The 22,155-nt window shown below is 53.1% G+C and overlaps 1 protein-coding gene across 7 annotated transcripts in view; it reads right to left on the bottom strand.

Moving 5' to 3' along the window:
* Positions 1–22,155, bottom strand: part of IFT172 (intraflagellar transport 172) — a 151,634-nt gene that overhangs the window by 10,779 nt on the left and 118,700 nt on the right. For 6 of the 7 annotated variants that reach the window (XR_012157848.1, XM_073335400.1, XM_073335399.1 and 3 more), the window contains 4 exons: positions 6,521–6,637; positions 5,889–5,999; positions 2,138–2,257; positions 682–777 (listed from right to left, as the gene is read on the bottom strand). Coding sequence is in view for 6 of the 7 variants with exons in the window: in XM_073335400.1 (XP_073191501.1) it covers positions 682–777; positions 2,138–2,257; positions 5,889–5,999; positions 6,521–6,637 (444 nt within the window). In the remaining variant the exon portion in view is untranslated. The remainder of the gene's footprint in view (positions 1–681; positions 778–2,137; positions 2,258–5,888; positions 6,000–6,520; positions 6,638–22,155) is intronic. The other variant, XM_073335398.1, reaches the window with a different exon arrangement.

The raw sequence follows: 22,155 nt of genomic DNA, 5'->3' as shown, positions 1-22,155 counted from the left end.
TGGACAGGAGGCTTATGTTCAACATACCCCGGGTACTAGAGTGCACCAGCAGGGGCTACCTGGGGCAGGTAGAGTGTGAGACGCAACCTGTGGCTGGCTTGATGACACTAGTTCCCCAAGCCCCGCTGACGGTCTCTGTGGCTCGCCTCCCATCACACCCTCCCTGCACAGTCTGCTGAGTGGGGGAGAAAGAAGCTGGAGGGGCGATTGATGGCAGAGGAGGTCCAGGCCGGGGACTGGTCAAGGTAATTAAGGACCCTAGGTGGCATAGGAGGGCAGCTTTCCTGGACCAGATCCTCCCGGTCCCCAATCAGGGGTGGGGGCCAGGGGTGCAACAAGGGGGGAATCGCTGACTCCCAGGGCCCCATACCCATCCCTCAATCCCTAACCCTCCCACCCTCCCCAATTTGAGGACACCCACTCCCCTGCCAGGCACGTCACTCTCTCCTCATGCTCCCATGGGATACATACTCATGGAGAACCCCCAGAGGAGGGGCATTTGCAGCCACATTTGCCAAGGGGCTGGTGGAAGGTGGAGGCAGGAGCCCACCAGGCAGGATGAAGGGAGGGAGGGAAAGCTGCCAGAGAAGGACCAATTCCCCCTCAGCAGACAGAGAGCCCATGGGAGCCAGGGACCAGGCCCTCCTGCCTCTGGCTCCTGCGAATCAGGTTGCCTCTTACCTTGGCTGCTGTGCCAGCTTCATAAAAGGCCTTGTCTGCGGGGATGAGCTCAGTGTGGCGCAGAAGGGAGATGGAGAGCTTGGCCGCCAAGACATCCTGCGGGCAAAGATGCCTTGAGATCCACCATGTATGAGAGACAGTGACCCAGTCCGGATCCCCAGCACCCAGTGTCTGAGCCCCAGAGAGCCCTGCCCTCCCTCTGCCCCGCCCTGATCCCCAGCACCAAGTGTCTCTGTCCCGGAGAGCCCTGCCCTCCCTCTGCCCCGCCCTGATCCCCAGCACCAAGTGTCTGAGTCCTGGAGCGTCCTGTCCTCTCTCTGCCCAACCTGGATCCCCAGCACCCAATGTCCGAGCCCCGGAGAGCTCTGCCCTCTCTCTGCCCCACTTGGATCCCAACACCCAGTGTCTGAGACCCGGAGAGCTCTGCCCTCTCTCTGCCCTGCCCGGATCCCCAGCACCCAGTGTCTGAGCCTCAGAGAGCCCGGCCCTCTCTCTGCCCCGCCTGGATCCCCGGAACTCAGTGTCAGCCCTGGAGAGTCTTGCCCGCTGTCTGTCCATCTATGGCTGGCTACCAAGGCCTGTGTCATAAAAATAAAGGGAAGGGTAACCACCCTTCTGTATACAGTGCTATAAAACCCCCCCTGGCCAGAGGCAAAACCCTTTCATAGAATCATAGAATATCAGGGTTGGAAGGTACCTCAGGAGGTCATCTAGTCCAACCCCCTGCTCAAAGCAGGACCAATCCCCAATTAAATTAAGAAGCTAAGGTAACCTCGCTGGCACCTGACCCAAAATGACCAATGAGGGGACAAGATACTTTCAAATCTGGAGGGGGGGGGGAAAGGCTTTTGTCTGTCTCAGTGATACCTTTGCCGGGAACAGATCAAGGATGCAAGCACTTCAGCTCCTGTAAAGTTAGTATCACACAGACAGACAAAAGCATTTTTCCCCCGCTCCAGATCTGAAAGTATCTTGTCCCCTCACTAGTCATTTTGGGTCATGTGCCAGCGAGGTTACTTTAGCTTCTTAACCCTTTACAGGTGAAAGGATTTTGCCTCTGGCCAGGAGGGATTTTATAGCACTGTATACAGAAGGGTGGTTACCCTTCCCTTTATATTTAGGACAGCCTGTCAGGCGGAAGGCACGAAAGTCTGCATGAGGCCTGTGAAGGGGGTGGTAAGGGGGCCCTCCCCGAAGGCTGAATTCCTAGCATGTTGCTAGGGCTCCTCCTGTGTGCTGGCTTGCAGCGTGTCACTCTGCACTCTCACAGCAGGGATCCCCAAGGCCACCCCTGGTTCTGGCGGGGCTGGGGCACCATTCCCACGTTCCCCCGGGCAGCACCCTCTGCAATGGCTGAATGCACTGGGGAAGACCCCAACCAGCTGTTTTGCCTCCAGCGCCGCCCGCCCATGGATCCCAGGGACGGAGGCCGAGCAGAGGGCACGGCAGGCCTTACCAGCTGCTTCACACCCTGCGCAGCGGAGCGGGTGGCATAGTAGTGTGATATCAGAAGCATGGTCTCAAACTCCTCGTGCGCGGGAGTGTTCACTTCACTCGACTTCACGAGGTTCTCACACTGCAGAGAGAGGGAGCATGTGAGTACGTGGGGGCTGTGGCAGCCAGGCCATAGAGCATCCAGGGCAGGGCTGGGCAGGCGGGGAAGCAGTGGGTGCTAAGCAATGCTGGAAGGGGATGGAAGGGGCAGAGGGAGCTGAGATGCTGAACAGTGGGGGGCAGAGGAAGCCGTGGGTGCTGAGCAGTGGAGGGCAAAGGGAGCTGTGGGTGCTTAGCAGTGGGGGGTTGTCATAAATATAAAGGGAAGGGTAACCACCTTTCTGTATACAGGGCTATAAAATCCCTCCTGGCCAGAGGCAAAACCCTTTCACCTATAAAGGGTTAAGAAGCTAGGAGAACCTCGCTGACACCTGACCCAAAATGACCAATGAGGGGACAAGATACTTTCAAATCTGGAGGGGGGGGGGGAACAAAGGATCTGTCTGTGTGTGATGCTTTTGCCCGGAACAGATCAGGAATGCAGCCTTACAACTCCTGTTAAGTTAGTAAGTAATCTAGCTAGAACATGCCTCACATTTCCTTTTGTTTAAAGGCTGGTAAAATACGCTGTGCTGAATGGAATGTATAATCCTGTTTTTGTGTCTTTTTGTAATTTAAGGTTTTGCCTAGAGGGATTCTCTGTGTTTTGAATCTGATTACCCTGTAAGGTATTTACCATCCTGATTTTACAGAGGTGATTCTTTTACCTTTTCTTTAATTAAAACTCTTCTTTTAAGAACCTGATCGATTTTTCATTATTCTTAAGATCCAAGGGTTTGGGTCTGTGTTCACCTGTACAAATTGGTGAGGATTCTTATCAAGCCTTCCCCAGGAAAGGGGGTGTAGGGCTTGGGGGGATATTTGGGGGGAAGTCGTCTCCAAGTGGGCTCTTTCCCTGGTCTTTGTGTAAGACGCTTGGTGGTGGCAGCATTGGGTTCAAGGCAAAGTTTGTACCTTGGAGAAGTTTTTAACCTAAGCTGGTAAGAATAAGCTTAGGGGGTCTTTCATGCAGGTCCCCACATCTGTACCCTAGAGTTCAAAGTGGGGAAGGAACCTTGAAAGGGGTAGAGGGAGCCGTGGGTGCTGAGCAGTGGGAGGGAGGCAGAGGGAGCCGTGGGCGCTGAGCAATGGGTAGGCAGAGGGAGCCGTGGGCGCTGAGCAGTGGGGGGCAGAGGGAGCCATGGGCGCTTAGCAGTGGGGGGCAGAGGGAGCTGTGGGTGCTGAGCAATGGGTAGGCCGAGGGAGCAGTGGGGAGGATGCAGAGGGAGCCGTGGGTGCTGAGCAGTGGGGGGGGGGAGGCAGAGGGAGCTGTGGTGCTGAGCAGTAGGGGGTAGAGGGAGCTGTGGGTGCTGAGCAATGGGTAGGCCGAGGGAGTAGTGGCGGGGAGGCAGAGGAAGCCATGGGTGCTGAGCAGTGGGGTGTAGAGGGAGCCGTGGGGGGGACACGCAGAGGGAGCCATGGACTCTGAGCAGTTGGGGGGGAGGCAGAGGGAGCTGTGGGTGCTGAGCAGTGGGGGGCAAAGGGAGCTGAGGGTGCTGAGCAATGGGTAGGGCGAGGGAGCCATGGGCGCTGAGCAGTGGGGGGCAGAGGGAGCCGTGGGCGCTGAGCAGTGGGGACAGAGGGAGCTGTGGGTGCTGAGCAGTAGGGGGTAGAGGGAGCTGTGGGTGCTGAGCAATGGGTAGGCCGAGGAAGCAGTGGGCGGGAGGCAGAGGAAGCTGTGGGTGCTGAGCAGTGGGGTGTGAAGGGAGCCGTGGGAGGGGACGCAGAGGGAGCTGTGGGTGCTGGGCAGTGGGGGGTAGAGGAAGCCGTGGGCGCTGAGCAGTGAGGGGGATGCAGAGGGAGCCGTGGGCGCTGAGCAGTGTGGGGCAGAGGGAGCTGTGGGCGCTGAGCAGTGGGGAGGGTTGCAGAGGGAGCCGTGGGCGCTGAGCAGCGTGGGGCAGAGGGAGCCGTGGTTGCTGGGCAATGGGGGGGAGGCAGAGGGAGCCGTGGGTGCTGAGCAGTGGGGGGGGGCAGAGGGAGCCGTGGGCGCTGAGCAGTGGGGGGGGGGCAGAGGGAGCCGTGGGCGCTGAGCAGTGGGGGGAAGGCAGAAGGTGCCGTGGGTGCTGAGCAGTGGAGGGGGAGGCAGAGGGAGCCGTGGGCGCTGAGCAGTGGGGGATAGGCAGAAGGTGCCGTGGGTGCTGAGCAGTGGAGGGGGAGGCAGAGGGAGCCGTGAGCGCTGAGCAGTGGAGGGGGAGGCAGAGGGAGCCGTGGGCCCTGAGCCGTGGGGGGGATGCAGAGGGAGCCGTGGGCGCTGGGCTGTGGGGGGCAGAGGGAGCCGTGGTTGCTGGGCAGTGGGGGGAGGCAGAGGAAGCCATGAGCGCTGAGCAGTGTGGGGGAGGCAGAGGGAGCAGTGGGCGCTGAGCAGTGGGGGGGGGCAGAGGGAGCCGTGGGCGCTGAGCAGTGGGGGGAAGGCAGAAGGTGCCGTGGGCGCTGAGCAGTGGGGGGGGGACAGAGGGAGCCGTGGGCGCTGAGCAGTGGGGGGAAGGCAGAAGGTGCCGTGGGTGCTGAGCAGTGGAGGGGGAGGCAGAGGGAGCCGTGGGCGCTGAGCAGTGGGGGATAGGCAGAAGGTGCCGTGGGTGCTGAGCAGTGGGGGGGGGGGCAGAGGGAGCCGTGGGCGCTGAGCAGTGGGGGGAAGGCAGAAGGTGCCGTGGGTGCTGAGCAGTGGGAGGGACGTAGAGGGAGCCGTGGGCGCTGAGCAGTGGGGGATAGGCAGAAGGTGCCGTGGGTGCTGAGCAGTGGAGGGGGAGGCAGAGGGAGCCGTGAGCGCTGAGCAGTGGAGGGGGAGGCAAAGGGAGCCGTGGGCCCTGAGCCGTGGGGGGGATGCAGAGGGAGCCGTGGGCGCTGGGCTGTGGGGGGCAGAGGGAGCCGTGGTTGCTGGGCAGTGGGGGGAGGCAGAGGAAGCCATGAGCGCTGAGCAGTGTGGGGGAGGCAGAGGGAGCAGTGGGCGCTGAGCAGTGGGGGGCGGAAGCAGAGGGAGCCGTGGTCGCTGAGCAGTGGGGGGCGGAAGCAGAGGGAGCCGTGGTCGCTGAGCAGTGGGGGGCGGAAGCAGAGGGAGCCGTGGTCGCTGAGCAGTGGGGGGTAGAGGGAGCCGTGGTCGCTGGGCAGTGGGGGGTAGAGGAAGCCGTGAGCGCTGAGGAGTCGGGGGGAGGCAGAGGAAGCCGTGAGCGCTGAGGAGTGGGGGGGAGGCAGAGGGAGCCGTGGGCGCTGAGGAGTGGGGGGAAGGCAGAGGGAGCCGTGGGCTCTGGGCAGTGGGGGGTAGAGGGAGCCGTGAGCGCTGAGCAGTGTGGGGGGATGCAGAGGGAGCCGTGGGCGCTGAGCAGTGGGGGGCAGAGGGACCCGTGGTTGCTGAGCAGTGGGCGCTGAGCAGTGGGGGGCAGAGGGAGCCGTGGGCGCTGGGCAGTGTGGGGTAGAGGAAGCGGTGGGCGCTGAACAGTGGGGGGTAGGCAGAAGGAGCCGTGGGTGCTGAGCAGTGGGGGGCAGGGGGAGCCGTGGGCGCTGAGCAGTGGGGGGGGATGCAGAGGGAGCCGTGGGCGCTGAGCAGCGCCGGGGGCCGGGGGGCAGAGCTCTGAGCTCCGTTGGGATGTCGCCAGGGGGGGCAGCGTGGTCGCACTCACCAGGTTGAAGAGGACGTCGCGCAGGTCGGCCCAGCTGGGATAGGCCTCGGTGCTGTTCATGCCGGGCGCGTTCACCATCTCCACAAAGAGACGCTTGTAGATGTTGAAATTCTGCATGAGAGGGGAAGCCACGTATCCTGGGCACTGGGTGGGAGCTGAGGGGAGCCCCAGCCTCCCCTGCCGCGTGAGGGAACACAGACGGGGGTCCCAGCAGCTCCACGCGCGCACAGTATCCTGCAGCGACGTGTCCAGCCAGTATGCAGGGAGCAGTGGTCCCGGAACTGCCCCCTGGCAACACAGCCTCCCCCCAGGCCTCTCCCTACAGCCCAGAGTCTCCCAGGAAAGAACAAGACCAATGGTACCTAGCAGAACCGTGGCCTGTCCCCGCATGCCGTACACATGTGGGGCAGATCCTCAGCCTCCTCCCCACCTCCTCTGCACAGGAGTCAGAGGGAACGGGAAGTGGCCGCAGACCCAGCATGGAGGAGCCCCTGTGGGTGCAGAGCTGGGTCCTACACCACCTTCCCTACAGACAGGGCCCAGAGGGAGAGCGGCAGAGCCAGAGCACAAGGCCCCAGCCTGGGGGCCAGGGCTGGAGAAGATCCCGGTGCTGCACTGAACGTCTCCTTTACCTGCAGGTTGGCGGGAGCTCCATGCTGGACATACAGGCTCAGCGCTTTGTCATAGCTGCCTTCCCGGATGAGGTGGGTTGCATACAGAGCAACGTACTTGTGCAGGACCTTATAATTCTGGAGCAAGGACAGAGAGAGGAAGCAATGGCTGGGCCAGGCTTTAGATCCAGATCCTCTGTAGAACTTGCCCTCCGTCTCATAATTTACCCCTCCACTCATTTGGGGGACACCTCAGCATTTTACCAGCAAGTGATTTGATATATTCTGTCAGACGACTGATCTCGATATAGAACAGCACTGGACAGAGAACAGAGCCCTTCTGGACCCCACTAGAAACACCCCCTTAGACAAAGATTTCCTGTTCAGCCACTTCTCGCAATCTACCATGGAAACAGATTTTGCTCCATTCACTATGGCCTGCAATGATTTTGTATAATGCTAAGTTTTTCAAGATAACGTCATGTAGGACTAAGTCAACTACCTTACAGGGTACGTCTAAGTTGGAAGAAAAGACCCATGGCATGGCCAGGCTGGCCCGAGTACTATCATACCATCCTCTCAGTAGAAAGGAAACCCTATAACGGCAGCAGGCCGTAAAAGAGACCCAGTTTGGGACTATTTTAATGAAGTTCCTCTACCTTTGGGTAAGACAGGCATGCGTGCAAAATGCAATCGGTGCAACAAAGAAATGCAAGGCCTGATTGCCCGAATGAAACAACTCCATGAGAAGTGCTCCTTCTCAGGAGGAAGCTGCGTTGAAGATGATGAAAGGAACATGTCCGAACATGAAGGATCTTCAGGTTGGTAACAACCAACAAGAATGCACTTTTATGTAGAAATCCATGATTCAATCGAGTCTTCCTGACTAGTGATTTAAATCAATTTGATTTAAATCAAATCCACTCTGCTTAGAGGTTTTTAAGGCCCAGCTTGACAAAGCCCTGGCTGGGTGATATAGTTGGGGTTGGTCCTGCTTTGAGCAGGGGGTTGGACTAGATGACCACCTGAGATCTCTTCCAACCCTGATATTCTATGATTCCATGTGGGCGTACCATGGTTTATAAAGAGGCAATATGATATTTTCTGTCTTTCCTAATGGTTCCCAACATTCTGTTCACTTTTTTGACTGCTGTTGCACATTGAGTGGATGTTTTCAGAGAATTATCCACAATGACTCCAAGATTTCTTTCTTGAGTGGTAACCGCTAATTTAGTCCCCATTATTTTATATGCATAGTTGGGATTATGTTTTCCAGTGTGCATTACTTTGCATTTATCAACATTGAATTTCACCTGCCATTTTGTTGCCCAGTCTCCCAGTTTTGTGAGATCCTTTTGTAGGTCTTCGCAGTCTACTTTGGACTTAACCATCCTGATTAGTTTTGTATCATCTGCAAATTTTGCCACCTCACTATTTACCCCTTTTTTTCAGATCATTTATGAATATGTTAAATAGTACTGGTCCCAGTACATATTCCTGGGAGACACCACTATTTACCTCTCTCCATTCTGAAAATTGACCATTTATTCCCACTCTTTGTTTCCTATCTTTTAGCCAGTTACCAATCCATGAGAAGACCTTCCCTCTTATCCCATGACAGCGTACTTTGCTTAAGAGCCTTTGCTGAGGGACCTTGTCAAAGGCTTTCTGAAAATCTAAGTACACTATATCCACTGGATCCCCCTTGTCCACATGTTTGTTAACCCCCTCAAAGAATTCTAGTAGATTGGTGCGGCCTGATTTCCCTTTACAAAAACCATGTTGACTCTTCCCCAACAAATTATGCACATCTGTCTGACCATTTTGTTCTTTACTATAGTTTAAACCAGTTTGCCCAGTACTGAAGTTAGGCTTACAGGCCTGTAATTGCTGGGATCACCTTTACAGCCCTTTTTAAAAATTAGCATCACATTAGCTATCCTCCAGTCATTTGGTACAGAAGCTGATTTAAATGATAGGTTACAAACTACAGTTAGGAGCTCTGCAATTTCATATATGAGTTCCTTCAGAACTCTTGGGTGAATACCATCTGGTCCTGGTGACTTATTTCTGTTTAGTTTATCCATTTGTTCCAAAACCTCCTCTAATGACACCTCAATCTGGGACAGTTCCTCAGATTTATCACCTAAAAAGAATGGCTTGGGTTTGGGAATCTCCCTCACATCCTCAGCCATGAAGACTGATGCAAAGAATTCATTTAGTTTCTCCGCAATGGCCTTATCGTTCTTGAGTGCTCCTTTAGCATCTTGATTGTCCAGTGGCCCCACTGGCTGTTTAGCAGGCTTCCTGCTTCTAATGTACTTAAATGTTTTTTTGCTATTACTTTTCGAGTCTTTGGCTGTTCTTCAAATTCTTTTTTGGCCTTTCTAATTACATTTTTACAGTTTATTTGCCAGAGTTTATGCTCTTTTTCTATTTTCCTCATTAGAATTTAACTTCCACTGTTTAAAGGATGCTTTTTTGTCTCTCACTTCTTTTACTTTGTTGTTTAGTCATGGTGGCACTTTTTTGGTTCTCTTACTATGTTTTTTAATTTGGGGTGTACATTTAAATTGAGCCTCTAATATGGTGTCTTTAAAACGTTTCCATGCAGCTTGCCGGGATTTCACTTTTAGCACTGTACCTTTTAATTTCTGTTTAGTTAACTTCCTCATTTTTGTGTAGTCCCCCTTCTGAAATTAAATGCCACAGTGTTGGGCTGCTGTGGTATTTTCCCTGCCACAGGGATGTTCAATTTAATTATACTATGGTCAGTATTACCAAGCGGTCCAGCTATGCTCACCTCTTGGACCAGATCCTGTGCTTCACTTAGGACTAAATCAAGAATTGCCTCTCCTCTTGTGGGTTCCAAGACGAGCTGCTCCAAGAAGCAGTCATTTAAGGTGTCAACACACTTTATCTCTGCATCCTGTCCTGAGGTGATGTACCCAGTCTATATGGGGATCATTGAAATCCTCCATTATTATTGCGTTTTTTATTTTTATAGCCTCTCTAATCTCCCTGGGCATTTCATAGTCACTATTCCCATCCTGCTCAGGTGGCCGGTAATATATCCCTACTGCTATATTCTTATTATTAGAGCATGGAATTACTATCCATAGAGATTCTATGGTACACTTTGGTTCATTTAGATTTTTACTTCATTTGATTCTATGCTTTCTTTCACATATAGTGCCACTCCCCAACCAGCACGATCTGTTCTGTCCTTCTGATGTATTTTGTACCCTGGTATTACTGTGTCCCATTGATTATCCTGATTCAAACAAGTTTCTGTGATGCCTATTATATCATATACTCTAGTTCACCCATCTTGGTATTTAGACTTCTAGCATTTGTATATAAGCACTTTAAAAACGTGTCACTTTTTAGCTGTCTGCCATTACATGATGTAATTGAATGGGACTCTTTCTCATTTGACTGTTTCTCATCAGATCCTGCCTGTATTTTATTAACCTCCATCCTCTCCTCCTTACTAGGACATAGAAAATCTCCATTAATAGATCCTCCCCTAAGGGATGCCTCTGTCTGAACCACGTGCTCCTCTGCACCTGTCGGCTTTTCCCCAGCCCTTAGTTTAAAAACTGCTCTACGACATTTTTAATTTTAAGTGCCAGCAATCTGGTTCCAGTTTGGTTTAGGTGGAACCCATCCCTCCTGTATAAGCTCCTCCTCTCCCAAAAGCTTTCCCAGTTCCTAATAAATCTAAAGCCCTCCTCCCTACACCATCATCTTATCCATGCACTGAGACCCTGCAGCTCTGCTTGTTTAACTGGCCCTGCGCGTGGAACAGGGAGCATTTCAGAGAATGCTCCCATGGAAGTCCTGGATTTCAATCTCGTACCCAGCAGCCTAAATTTCGCCTCCAGGACCTCTCTCCTATCCTTCCCTATGTCATGGGTACCTACATGTACCACGACCACTGGCTCCTCCCCAGCACTACACATAATCCATCCAGATGTCTGGAGAGATACACAACCTTGGCAGGCAGGCAGGTCACCATGTGGTTCTCCTGGTCATCGCAAACCCAGCTATCTGTGTTTCTAATGATTGAATCCCCCATTACTATTACCTGTCTCTTACTAATAAATGGAATTCCCTCCCCTGGGGTTGGAAGGGACCTCAGGAGATCATCAAAGCAGGACCAATCCCCCATTTTTTGCCCCCGATCCCTAAATGGCCCCCTCTAGGATTGAACTCACAACCCTGGGTTTGGCAGGCCAATGCTCAAACCACTGAGCTATCCCTCCCCCCCAGTGCGAAAGGATACCACAACATCATCTGGAAGGAGGGTCCCAACTAAGGGATCATTTCTGTCTGCTCCATTTGGATGTTTTCCTTCCCTGAGACTTTCATCCTCCTCAACAGCACAGCGGCTGCCAGACTGGGGGTGAGACTGCTCTACTGGGTCCTGGAAAGTCTCCTCTATGTACCTCTCTGTCTCCCTTAGCTCCTCCAGTTCAGCCACTCTGCTCTCTGAAGCCCGTATACAGTCTTTTAGGGCCAGGAGCTCCTTGCACCGAATGCACGCATATGACAACTGCTCATAACCCAGGTAACCATACATGCTGCATTGTGTGCAATAAACTGGGTAGCCCCCACTCTGTGGCTGAACTTCTGCCTGCTTTCTCTTTTTACTCCTGCGGCTTGTTCCTTTGTTGATGTATTGTTTTTAACAGGGGGTGTTTTTGGTTTTAAGTTTAAAGAATGTTAAGTGTCTCTAGCCCCACCTCACACAACCCATCTAAACTCCCTTGCAAAGCTCCCCTGTTAGCTGCTCCAGTTGAGGAGTTTTGGCACCAAACAGCTCCCGCTGTGAGCCTGGGAACTGCATCACAAACCCAGGAGAGAAAAGATGGTTACTCACCTTTGTAACTGTTGTTCTTCGAGATGTGTTGCTCATATCCATTCCGATTAGGTGTGCGCACGCCGCGTGCAAGGCCGTCGGATCATTTTTACCTTAGCAACACCCGGTGGGTCGGCTGTGGAGCCCCCTGGAGTGGCACCTTCATGGCACTGGATATATACCCCAGCCAACCCAGCGCCCCCTCAGTTCCTTCTTGCCGGCTACTCCGACAGAGGGGAAGGAGAGCGGGTTTGGAATGGAGATGAGCAACACATCTCAAAGAACAAGAGTTACAAAGGTGAGTAACTGTCTTTTCTTCTTCGAGTGCTTGCTCATATCGATTTCAATTAGGTGATTTCCAAGCCTTACCTAGGTGGTGAGGTCGGAGTGAAGTACCGTAGATTGTAGGACCGCTCTACCAAACGCCGCATCGTCTCTGGCTTGCCGGACGATGGCACAGTGAAAGGCAAAGGTAGGTACTGAAGACCAGGTAGCAGCTCTGCAGATCCCTGGATTGGAACCTGGGCCAGGAAAGCTGCTGAGGAGGCCTGAGCCCTTGTAGTGTGAGCGGTGAGGGGCGGGGTCGGAGCACCAGCAAGACCATAGCAAGCACGGATACAGGAGGTGATCCAAGAGGAGATCCGCTGGGAGGAGACTGGGAGGCCCTTCATCCGGTCCGCCACTGCAGCGAAGAGCTGGGTTGTTTTCCTGAACAGCTTTGTACGCTCAGAAGGCAAGGGCCCTATGAACATCGAGGGAGTGTAGCCGTTGTTCCTGACGAGTAGCATGCGGTTTTGGATAAAAAAGCGGGAGGAAAATGTCCTGGCTGATATGAAAGGTCGATACTATCTTGGGAAGAAAGGCCGGGTGGGGTCGTAGCTGCACCTTGTCCTTATGGAAGATCGTGTACGGTGGTTCCGATGTAAGAGCTTTGAGCTCAGACATGCCTCACCAACGTGATAGCGACGAGGCCCACCGTTTTTCAAGAGAGGTATAGGAGGGAACAGGTGGCCAACAGCTTGAACGGGGGCCCCATAAGTCTGGAGAGGACGAGGTTAAGGTCCCATGTAGGGACTGGCTGCCGTACCTGCGGGTAGAGACGGTCCAGGCCCTTAAGAAACCTACCGACCACGGGGTTGGAGAAGACAGATCGGCCATTCGCTCCCAGGTGGAAAGCCGAGATGGCCGCCACGTGAACTCTGATGGATATCCCCAGGCCCTGCTGTTTCAGGCTCAGGAGACAGTCCAAAATGAGAGGCATGGACGCTTGGAGGGGGGAGCCGTGCCGCGGTGAGAGCACCAGCAGGAGAATCGCTTCCACTTAGCCATATATGTGGCCCGAGTGGAAGGTTTCCTGCTACCCAACAGAACCTGTTGCACCAAATGAGAACAGAGGAGCTCTGAGAGCTCAGCCATGCAGCATCCATGCTGTGAGGTGGAGGGATCGTAGCTCGGGGTGACAGAGGCAGCCGTGACCTAAGTGATCAGGTCTGGGAAAAGGGGCAGTGGCATTGGGGCATCCACGGAGATCTCCAACAGCGTGGTGTACCAGTGCTGTCTGGGCCAGGCCGGGACGACCAGAATCAGCGGAGTCCTGTCCTTGTGCACTCTGAGCAGGACCTTCTGTACCAGGGGAAACGCGGGAAAGGCGTAAAACAATCGGCTCATCCAAGGGAGTAGGAAGGCGTCTGTGAGAGACCCCGGGGAGCGGCCTCGGAGGAAGCAGAAAGCCGGGCATTTCCGGTTGCTGAGGGAGGCAAACAGGTCGATCTGGGGAAACCCGCACTTTAGGAAGATGGGGTGGATGACATCTGGTCGAAGCGACCACTTGTGGGAGTGGAAGAACCTGCTGAGGTGTTCTGGACCCCTGGGAGAAAAGACGCCACCAGGTGAATGGAGTGGGCTATGCAGAATTCCCACAGTCGGATGGCCTCCTGACAGAGGGGGGAGGAACAGGCCCCCCCTTGCTTGTTGATGTAGAACATGGCCGTGGTGTTGTCTGTGAGGACCGCCACGCAATGACCCTGCAACTGTTCCCAAAAGGCTTGACACTCAAGACGCACCACCATCAGCTCCCGTACGTTGATATGGAGAGAGAGCTCGGATGGGGCCCATAGACCCTGCGTCTGGATGTCCCCGAGATTGGCGCCCCATCCCAGGGCTGATGAGTCTGTGATGAGGGACAAGGAGGGCTGAGAGCTGTGAAAAGAGGCTCCTTTGCATACTGCCCTGGGGTCTAGCCACCAGCGGAGAGAGGCCAGGACCTTTCCTGGGACTGTGACCACCAGGTTCAGGCTGTCTCGAGCTGGGCGATAGATTGATGACAGCCAGGCTTGAAGTGGGTGGAGCCATAGTCTGGCATGTCTGGTCACGTATGTGCAGGAAGCCATGTGCCCTAGAAGACTCAAGCATGTTCTTGCTGTCAAGGCTGGGAAGCTCTGAAGGCTCCGGATGAGGCCCAACAAAGCTTGGAAACAAGTGTTCAGCAGGAGGGCTTGGGCCCGCACGGAGTCTAAGACCACCCCGATGAATTCTCGGGCAACAAAAATGATTAGGGGACTGGAACACATGAGTTATGAGGAGAGGCTGAGGGAGCTGGGATTGTTTAGCCTGCAGAAGAGAAGAATGAGGGGGGATTTGATAGCTGCTTTCAACTACCTGAAAGGGGGTTCCAAAGAGGATGGCTCTAGACTGTTCTCAATGGTAGCAGATGACAGAACGAGGAGTAATGGTCTCAAGTTGCAGTGGGGGAGGTTTAGATTGGATATTAGGAAAAACTTTTTCACTAAGAGGGTGGTGAAACACTGGAATGCGTTACCTAGGGAGGTGGTAGAATCTCCTTCCTTAGAGGTTTTTAAGGTCAGGCTTGACAAAGCCCTGGCTGGGATGATTTAACTGGGAATTGGTCCTGCTTTGAGCAGGGGGTTGGACTAGATGACCTTCTGGGGTCCCTTCCAACCCTGATATTCTATGATTCTATGAATTCTAATCTCTAGGTTGGCTCTAGAGTCAACTTCGCCACATTGAGGAGGAGGCCTAATCGACAAAACGTGTCCGTGACCAGTTGAAGGTGGGACTGCACCTGTTCTTTGGTGTGGCCTCGGATGAGCCAGTTGTTGACATACGGGTGTACCTGTATCCGTCTCCGATGAAGGAAGGCTGCCACAACTGCCATACATTTGGTGAACACCAGGGGGGGGCATGGAAAGACCGAATGGAAGAACTGTGAACTGATAGTGATCGCGGTTGACCACAAAGCAGAGGAAGTGTCTGTGCGCTGGATGGATCGCTATGTGGAAATACGTGTCCTTCATGTCGAGGGCGGCGTACCTGTCTCCAGGGAAGGTATATTGGTGCCCAAGGAGACCATGCGGAACTTCAATCTTACCATGAATTTGTTGAGTCCGCACAGGTCCAGGATAGGCCGAAGCCCACCCTTTGCCTTGGGGATTAGGAAGTAACAGGAGTAGAAACCCCTGCCCCATAGCTCCCTTGGAACCTCCTCGATCGTCTCAATGGCAAGGAGCATCTGAACCTCCTGAATGAGGAGCTGCTTGTGAGAGGGGTCCCTGAAGAGGGATGGGGAGGGAGGGTGGGGAGAAAGAAAATTAGAGAGAGTATCCCCTTTCCACTGTGCAAAGAACCCAGTGGTCCATGGTTATGAGGGACCAAGCATGGTGGAAATGGGATAAATGATTCAGGAAGGGTGGGGTAGGATACTGAACAAGGTCCAGCACATCGTCCTCGGGCGTCCCTTCAAAAGTTTTGTTTAGGACCTGCCGAGAGCTTGGATGGGCCCTGGCTCTGCCCGGACTGGTGGTTGGAGAGTTTCCTCCTGCCACTACGCCGTCTCTTGTAAAAATCCTGCCTCGACTGAGGATGGGGGTAGGGGCGTTGAGGCTGAGGCTTAAAGGGCTTTCGCTGGGTAGCCAATGTGTGCATGCCCTACAATCTCATTATGGCCCTTGAGTCTTTGAAGCCTTGAGTCAGTTTTGTCTGAGAACAGGCCTTCGCCCTCGAAGGGAAGATCCTGCAATGTTTGCTGAAGCTCTGGTGGTAAGCCGGACACTTGCAGCCATGAGATACACCGCATTGCGATCCCTGAAGAGAGGGTCCGAGCAGCGGAGTCCGTGGTGTCCAACAAGGCCTGCAATGAGGTCCGTGCCACTGTTTTGCCCTCTTCCACCAGGACCCCAAATGCCACTCTGGACTCCGAAGGAACCAGCTCTTTGAACTTTAACATGGAGTTCCAAGAGTTATAGTTGTATTGGCTCAGGAGTGCCTGCTGGTTCGCAATCCGGAACTGAAGTCCACCCGAGGAATAGACTTTGCACCCAAATAAATCGAGGCGTTTGGCCTCTTTTGATTTTGGTGCCAAGGCTTGCTGACCATGCCGCTCCCTCTCATTCACTGAGGCCACCACCAGTGAAAAGGGCTGTGGATGCATGTACAAATAGTCATATCCCTTGGAAGGGACGAAGTACTTCCACTCCACCCCTTTAGCAGTCAGAGGAATGGACGCGGGCGTTTGCCAGATTGTTCTGGCCGTGGTCTGGATTGTCCGGATGAGCGGTAGGGCCACCCTAGATGGAGCCTCTGTGGATAAAATGTCAACCACAGGGTCCTCCGCCTCCATAACCTCCTCTGCTTGGACGTTCATATTTCGCACCATTCTACATAAGAGGTGGGTGCGGAGGTCTATTGGAGGGGGACCCAAAATAGCAGTTCCTGCCACTGCCTCGTCAGGTGAGAATGAGGTGGAGACCATGGGAGGAAGAGGATCATCTGAGGCCTCTTGTTGAGCTGGGTCTCGTAGTCCTGAGCCCGCAACCTCAGCGTCCGGACTGGGAACCGGAGTTGGAGAAGGGTCTGGAGCCAGGAAGGACGACACCATAGCCTCCGTGCCCCCAGGAGCAGGACGGCTGCCAGTGGCCTCTGGCACTTGTGGCTCGGAGGGGGCTGAATGAGAAGCCCCAGATGGAGAACACTGGCCTGATGGTATGCCCAAGGCATCCAAAAGGGCCACTGAGTAGACCCTTGAACAGGACCTTGTCCCTGCGCCTGCCAATGAGCAGCCCCTGAGTCCAGGTGGCTGTGATCTAAGTGACGGTGGTCCGAGGGATGCGACCCCGCGTCCGACTCTGTTGAACGAGAGGTGGAATGCGATGGCTACAGTGGTGCCAAGTGGGTCTGCGCCGAGTCACGTCGATGTGATGGAGATCGGTGCTGCGAAGCTGGAGATCAGTGCTGCAAAGGTGGAGAGCGGCGCTGTGACGTTGGGGAACGGTGCCGGGACCTAGACCCGTGCCGGGGTCTGGACCTAGTTCGCAATGATGACCGCCGTCGGGAGTGGCATCTGGACCGGGTTCTGCTCCTGGACGGTGACTGGTGTACGAAGCAGTGCCGAGAATGGTGCCAGGAGTCTGATCGGTGCCGCGAGCATGACTGGCGCCGCGAAGGAGAGCGGTGCCAGGACTGCGAGCGTCGCTGGGACTGCAAGTGGCGTTGGGAGTGGGAAGGGTGCCGAGAGCGGGATCGGTGCTGCAGATCAACCGATGGTGTTGACAGGTGGATAAGGGCCGGCTTGCCCGAGGATGGTACCACATGAACAGGAGCCGGTGCCTTGGTCTGCTGAGGGGATGCCGACACTGCCATAGCAATCAGATCCCTGCAGCCGCAAAGGAGTCGGTGGTGACTGGACCTCAACCAGGCTACGAGTCGGGGAGTCCAGTTGCACTGGACTCAGTGGCACCGAAGTCGCTTCTTGTGCCCCTGGTCGCTTCGCTATGGGACGCAGCTCTGAAGGCGGATCCAGGGAAGCTGGTGTGGGCCCACCCTTTCCGGTCTACGGTGCCGCTTCTGGCCAGGCGAGTGGGAGTGGTGCCATACCAATGATGTCAGTTGCAGGGCCGGGGAACGCCGGTGCCGCACGTCTCCATCAGAGAACAGTTCCTACTGTTGCCACCGGGGAGCTGCACACCGAAATGCTCAGTGCCAGGTCCTGGCGTGCCGCTGGAGGCTGAGGGCTAAGAGCCGCCTCCATGAGGAGCTGTCTTAAGCGAAAGTCCCACTCCTTCTTAGTCCGGGGCCGAAAACTTTTGCAGATCCTGCACTTCTCTGTCTGATGAGATTCCCCCAGACACTTTAGGCAAGAGTCATGGGGGGGTCACCCGTTGGCATGGGCTTGGAGCAGGAAGCGCAGGGTTTAAAGCCTGGAGCCTTGGGCATGAGCCCAAGCTACCAGCGGGGAGAAGGGAAAAACCCCTTCCAACCCCACTAACTATACTATACTACAATTACAACTATTAAACACTATAACTATGAACTATTAACAAACTGTAGGAAAAAATACTAGGGAGACTGGAGAGCACCAAAGCCGAGCTCCACAGTTCCAGCGACCGTCACGGGCAGTAAGAAGGAACTGAGGTGGCGCTGGGTCGGCTGCGGTATATATCCAGCACCATGAAGGCACCACTCCAGGGGGCTCCACAGCCGACCCACCAAGCGTTGCTAGGGTAAAAATTCTCCGACAGCCATGCACACGGCATGCACACACCTAATTGGAATCAATAGGAGCAAGCACTTGAAGAAGAACTCCCAGTGATCAACAACCCTATGGAACTAATAAGCTACTTAAGAGGGAAAAAGTACAGGTAAGAACAAACAAACCTAACTTCTCACCCCCAGAACGGAGTATTGGAGATTTGCAAGCAGGGGAGGATGAGTCCTCAGCTTCATTCCACAACTGTCCTCCTCACCTTCCTCTCCCCTGCCTTGCTGCCTTCCCCTCCCATTAGTTGCTCTCCTCCAAACAAAACAAATCCCTCCCCCAAGAACCCTGTGGCACTAATCTGGTTTGTGGTGTGTGAGACCCCTTCCTTCACCCTGGGGCTGCTGGGGTTGTCACCACCCAGCACAAGGAGGCCCTGTTTGTGGCTGACCCTTTGACCCCACCACAGATGGTGAATACAGGCTGTGCCATGCCTGCTCCTATTAGCTGCCCCACGCCGGCAGGGAGGGGAGAAAGGAGTGCCAGACAGACCCAGAAAAGGGAGCAGACAATGGCTTAGGACGGTGACCAGCTCTGGGAGAGGAGTTGCTGGAGCTGATGGGCGTGGTCCATTCCAGAAGGACAGTGTCCACCAGAGTCACACACGCACAGCACAATCGGCCACATCTCCGAGAGAGCAACAGCAAAGGAAAAGCCAACACCCCGGCTAGCAGATTTGTCCCTCCACACAGCCCACAGCCCCTCTGCGGGCTGTCTGCCCCAGTGCCCGCCTGTGGCTCTCAGCCTCTCCCACTCCCCTTCAAAGTGGTAGGACTGTGACTACTCAGCACCTTCTAGGGCTTCACGCTACTTGTACCAGCTCCGGACGGGAACCTAGGCATCAAGGGGGTGGCTCAATGTGCAGCTGTGGCCAGGAGAATACACAACACGTTAGGGTGCATGCAGAATGGGCTAGGAAATCGGCAAAGTCGAAAGGTTCAGAGTGGAACTACAAGAGCAATGCAAGGTCTGGGAAAGCTGCCTTCTAGTGACAGACTCAGACTACTGAGTTGAACAAAGAGAGGGTTTGGAGGGGACTTTTATAAGTATCTCAGTGGAGGAGAGTGAGCTTGGAGAAGAGAGTTACTGCACCTCACAGAAAAGGGCAGAATGAGATCCAGTGGCTGGAAGCTCAGGTCGCATGTCTCTTTCTAGCTCAGCCAGGAATCACTGGGTGTCTATGGCTGGTGCGATGCAGGTGGTCAGATCAGATGTAACCAGGGCTGGAGGAAATGCATCCTAGAATACCCAAGGAGCTGACTGAGGAGATAGCTGAGCCATTAGCGATTATCTCTGAAAAGTCATGGGAGATGGGAGAAATTCCAGAAGACTGAAAAAGGGCAAATATAGTGCCCATCTATAAAAAGGGAAGTAAGGACAACCCGGGGAATTACAGACTAGTCACCTTAACATCTGTACCCGGAAAGATAATGGAGCAAGTAATCAAGCAATCAATTTGCAAACACCTAGAAGATGATGAGGTGATAACTAACAGTCCGCATGGATTTGCCAAAAACAAATTGTGTCAAACCAACCTGAGAGCTTTCTTTGACAGGGTAACAAGCCTTGAGGATAGGGGGGAAGCAGTAGATGTGGTCTATCTTGACTTTAGTAAGGCTTTTGATACTGTCTCGCATGACCTGCTCATAACTAAACTAGGGAAATACAACCTAGATGGAGCTACTATAAGGTGGGTGCAAAACTGGTTGGAAAATCATTCCCAGAGAGTAGTTATCAGTGGTTCACAGTCATGCTGGAAGGACATAATGAGTGCAGTCCTGCAGGGATTAGTTCTGAGTCCGGTTCTGTTCAATATCTTCATCAATGGTTTAGATAATGGCATAGAGATTACACTTATAACATCTGTGGACAATACCAAGCTGGGAGGGATTGCAAGTGTTTTGGAGGACAGGATTAACATTCAAAATGATCTGGGCAAACCGGAGAATTGGTCTGAAGTAAATAGGATGAAATTCAATAAAGACAAATACAAAGTACTCCACTTACGAAGGAACAATCAGTTGCACACGTACAAAATGGGAAATGACTGCCTAGGAAGGAGTACTGCAGGAAGGGATCTGGGGGTCATAGTGGATCACAAGCTAAATATGAGTCAACAGTGTAACGCTGTTGCAAAAAAAGCGAACATCGTTCTGGGATGTATTAGCAGGAGCATTGTAAGCAAGACACAAGAATTAATTCTTCTGCTCTATTCCACTCTGATTAGGCCTCAACTGGAGTATTGTGTCCAGTTCTGGGCGCCACATTTCAGGAAGGATGTGGACAAATTGGAGAGAGTCCAGAGAAGAGCAACAAAAATGATTAACGGTCTAGAAAACATGACCTATGAGGGAAGATTGAAAAAATTGGGTTTGTTTAGTCTGGAAAAGAGAAGACTGAGAGGGGACACGATAACAGTTTTCAAGTATGTGAAAGGTTGTTACAAGGAGGAGGAAGAAAATTTGTTTTTCTTAACCACTGAGAATAGGGCAAGAAGCAATGGGCTTAAATTGCAGCAAGGGAGGTTTAGGTTGGAGATTAGGAAAAACTTCCTGTCAGGGTGTCTAAGCACTGGAATAAATTGCCTAGGGAGGTTGTGGAATCTCCACTATTGGGGATTTTTAAGAGCCAGTTGGACAAACACCTGTCAGGGATGGTCTAGATAATACTTAGTCCTGCCATGAGTGCAGGGGACTGGACTAGAGACCTCTCAAGGTCCCTTCCAGTTCTATGATCACAACGGTCCCTTTTAGCCTTAAAAATGAATTAATCCATGAACAAGATGTAGAACAATACGCAGAATATTCCAATGCCTTTATATGAATCAACAGTGCAGGCTCATCCGGACACAGCAGTGCTGGTCCCCCATCTCAAAGGGTGTCACAGAGCTCAAGGGAGTTATAACAGAGTGACAGGAATGATCAAGGACCTGGAATAAGTCTGCCACACAGAGAGACTGATAGACTCATAGATATTAAGGTCAGAAGGGACCATTACGATCATCTAGTCTGACCTCCTGCACAATGCAGGCCAGAGAATCTCACCCACCCACTTCTGCAATAAACCTCTCACCTAGGTCTGAGCTATTGAATCATCAAACCTCAAATCATGGTTTAAAGACTTCAAGGTGCAGAGAATCCTCCAGCAAGTGACCCATGCCCCATGCTACAGAGGAAGGCGAAAACCTCCCAGGGCCTCTTCCAATCTGCCCTGGAGGAAAATTCCTTCCCCACCCCAAATATGGCGATCAGCTGAACCCTGATCATGTGGGCAAGATTCACCAGCCAGATACCTAGGAAAGAATTCTCTGTAGTAACTCAGATCCCACCCCATCTAACATCCCATCACACGCCATTGGACCTATTTACCATGAATAGTTAAAGATCAATTAATTGCCAAAATCATGTTATCCCATCATACCATCTCCTCCATAAACTTACCGAGTTTAATCTTGAAGCCAGATAGGTATTTTGCCCCCACTGCTTCCCTTGGAAGGCTATTCCAAAACTTCACTCCTCTGATGGTTAGAAACCTTCGTCTAATTTCAAGTCTAAACTTCCCGATGGCCAGTTTATATCCATTTGTTCTTGTGTCCACATTGGTACTGAGCTTAAATAATTCCTCTCCCTCTCCATATTTATCCCTCTGATATATTTATAGAGAGCAATCATATCTCCCCTCAACCTTCTTTTGGTTAGGCTAAACAAGCCAAGCTCCTTGAGTCTCCTTTCATAAGACAGGTTTTCCATTCCTCGGATCATCCTAGTAGCCCTTCTCTGTACCTGCTCCAGTTTGAATTCATCCTTTCTAAACATGGGAAACCAGAACTGCACACAGTATTCCAGGTGAGGTCTCACCAGTGCCTTGTATAACGGTACTAACACCTCCTTATCTCTACTGGAAATACCTCACCCGACGCATCCGAAGACCGCATAAGCTTTTTTCACGGCCATACCACATTGGCGGCTCATAGTCATCCCGTGGTCAACCAATACTCCAAGGTCCTTCTCCTCCTCCATTACTTCTAATTGATGCGTCCCCAGCTTATAACTAAAATTCTTGTTATTAATCCCTAAATGCATGACCTTACACTTCTCACTATTAAATTTCATCCTATTACTATTACTCCAGTTTACAAGGTCCTCCTGTATGATATCCCTGTCCTTCTCTAAATTGGCAATACCTCCCAGCTTTGTATCATCCACAAACTTTATTAGCACACTCCCACTTTTTGTGCCGAGG

Source organism: Lepidochelys kempii, chromosome 3 (genome assembly GCF_965140265.1).
Source record: "Lepidochelys kempii isolate rLepKem1 chromosome 3, rLepKem1.hap2, whole genome shotgun sequence".
NCBI lineage: Eukaryota > Metazoa > Chordata > Testudines > Cheloniidae > Lepidochelys > Lepidochelys kempii.
The sequence above is the reverse complement of the archived record's forward strand: the minus strand, read 5'-3'. Positions and strand labels throughout refer to the sequence as shown.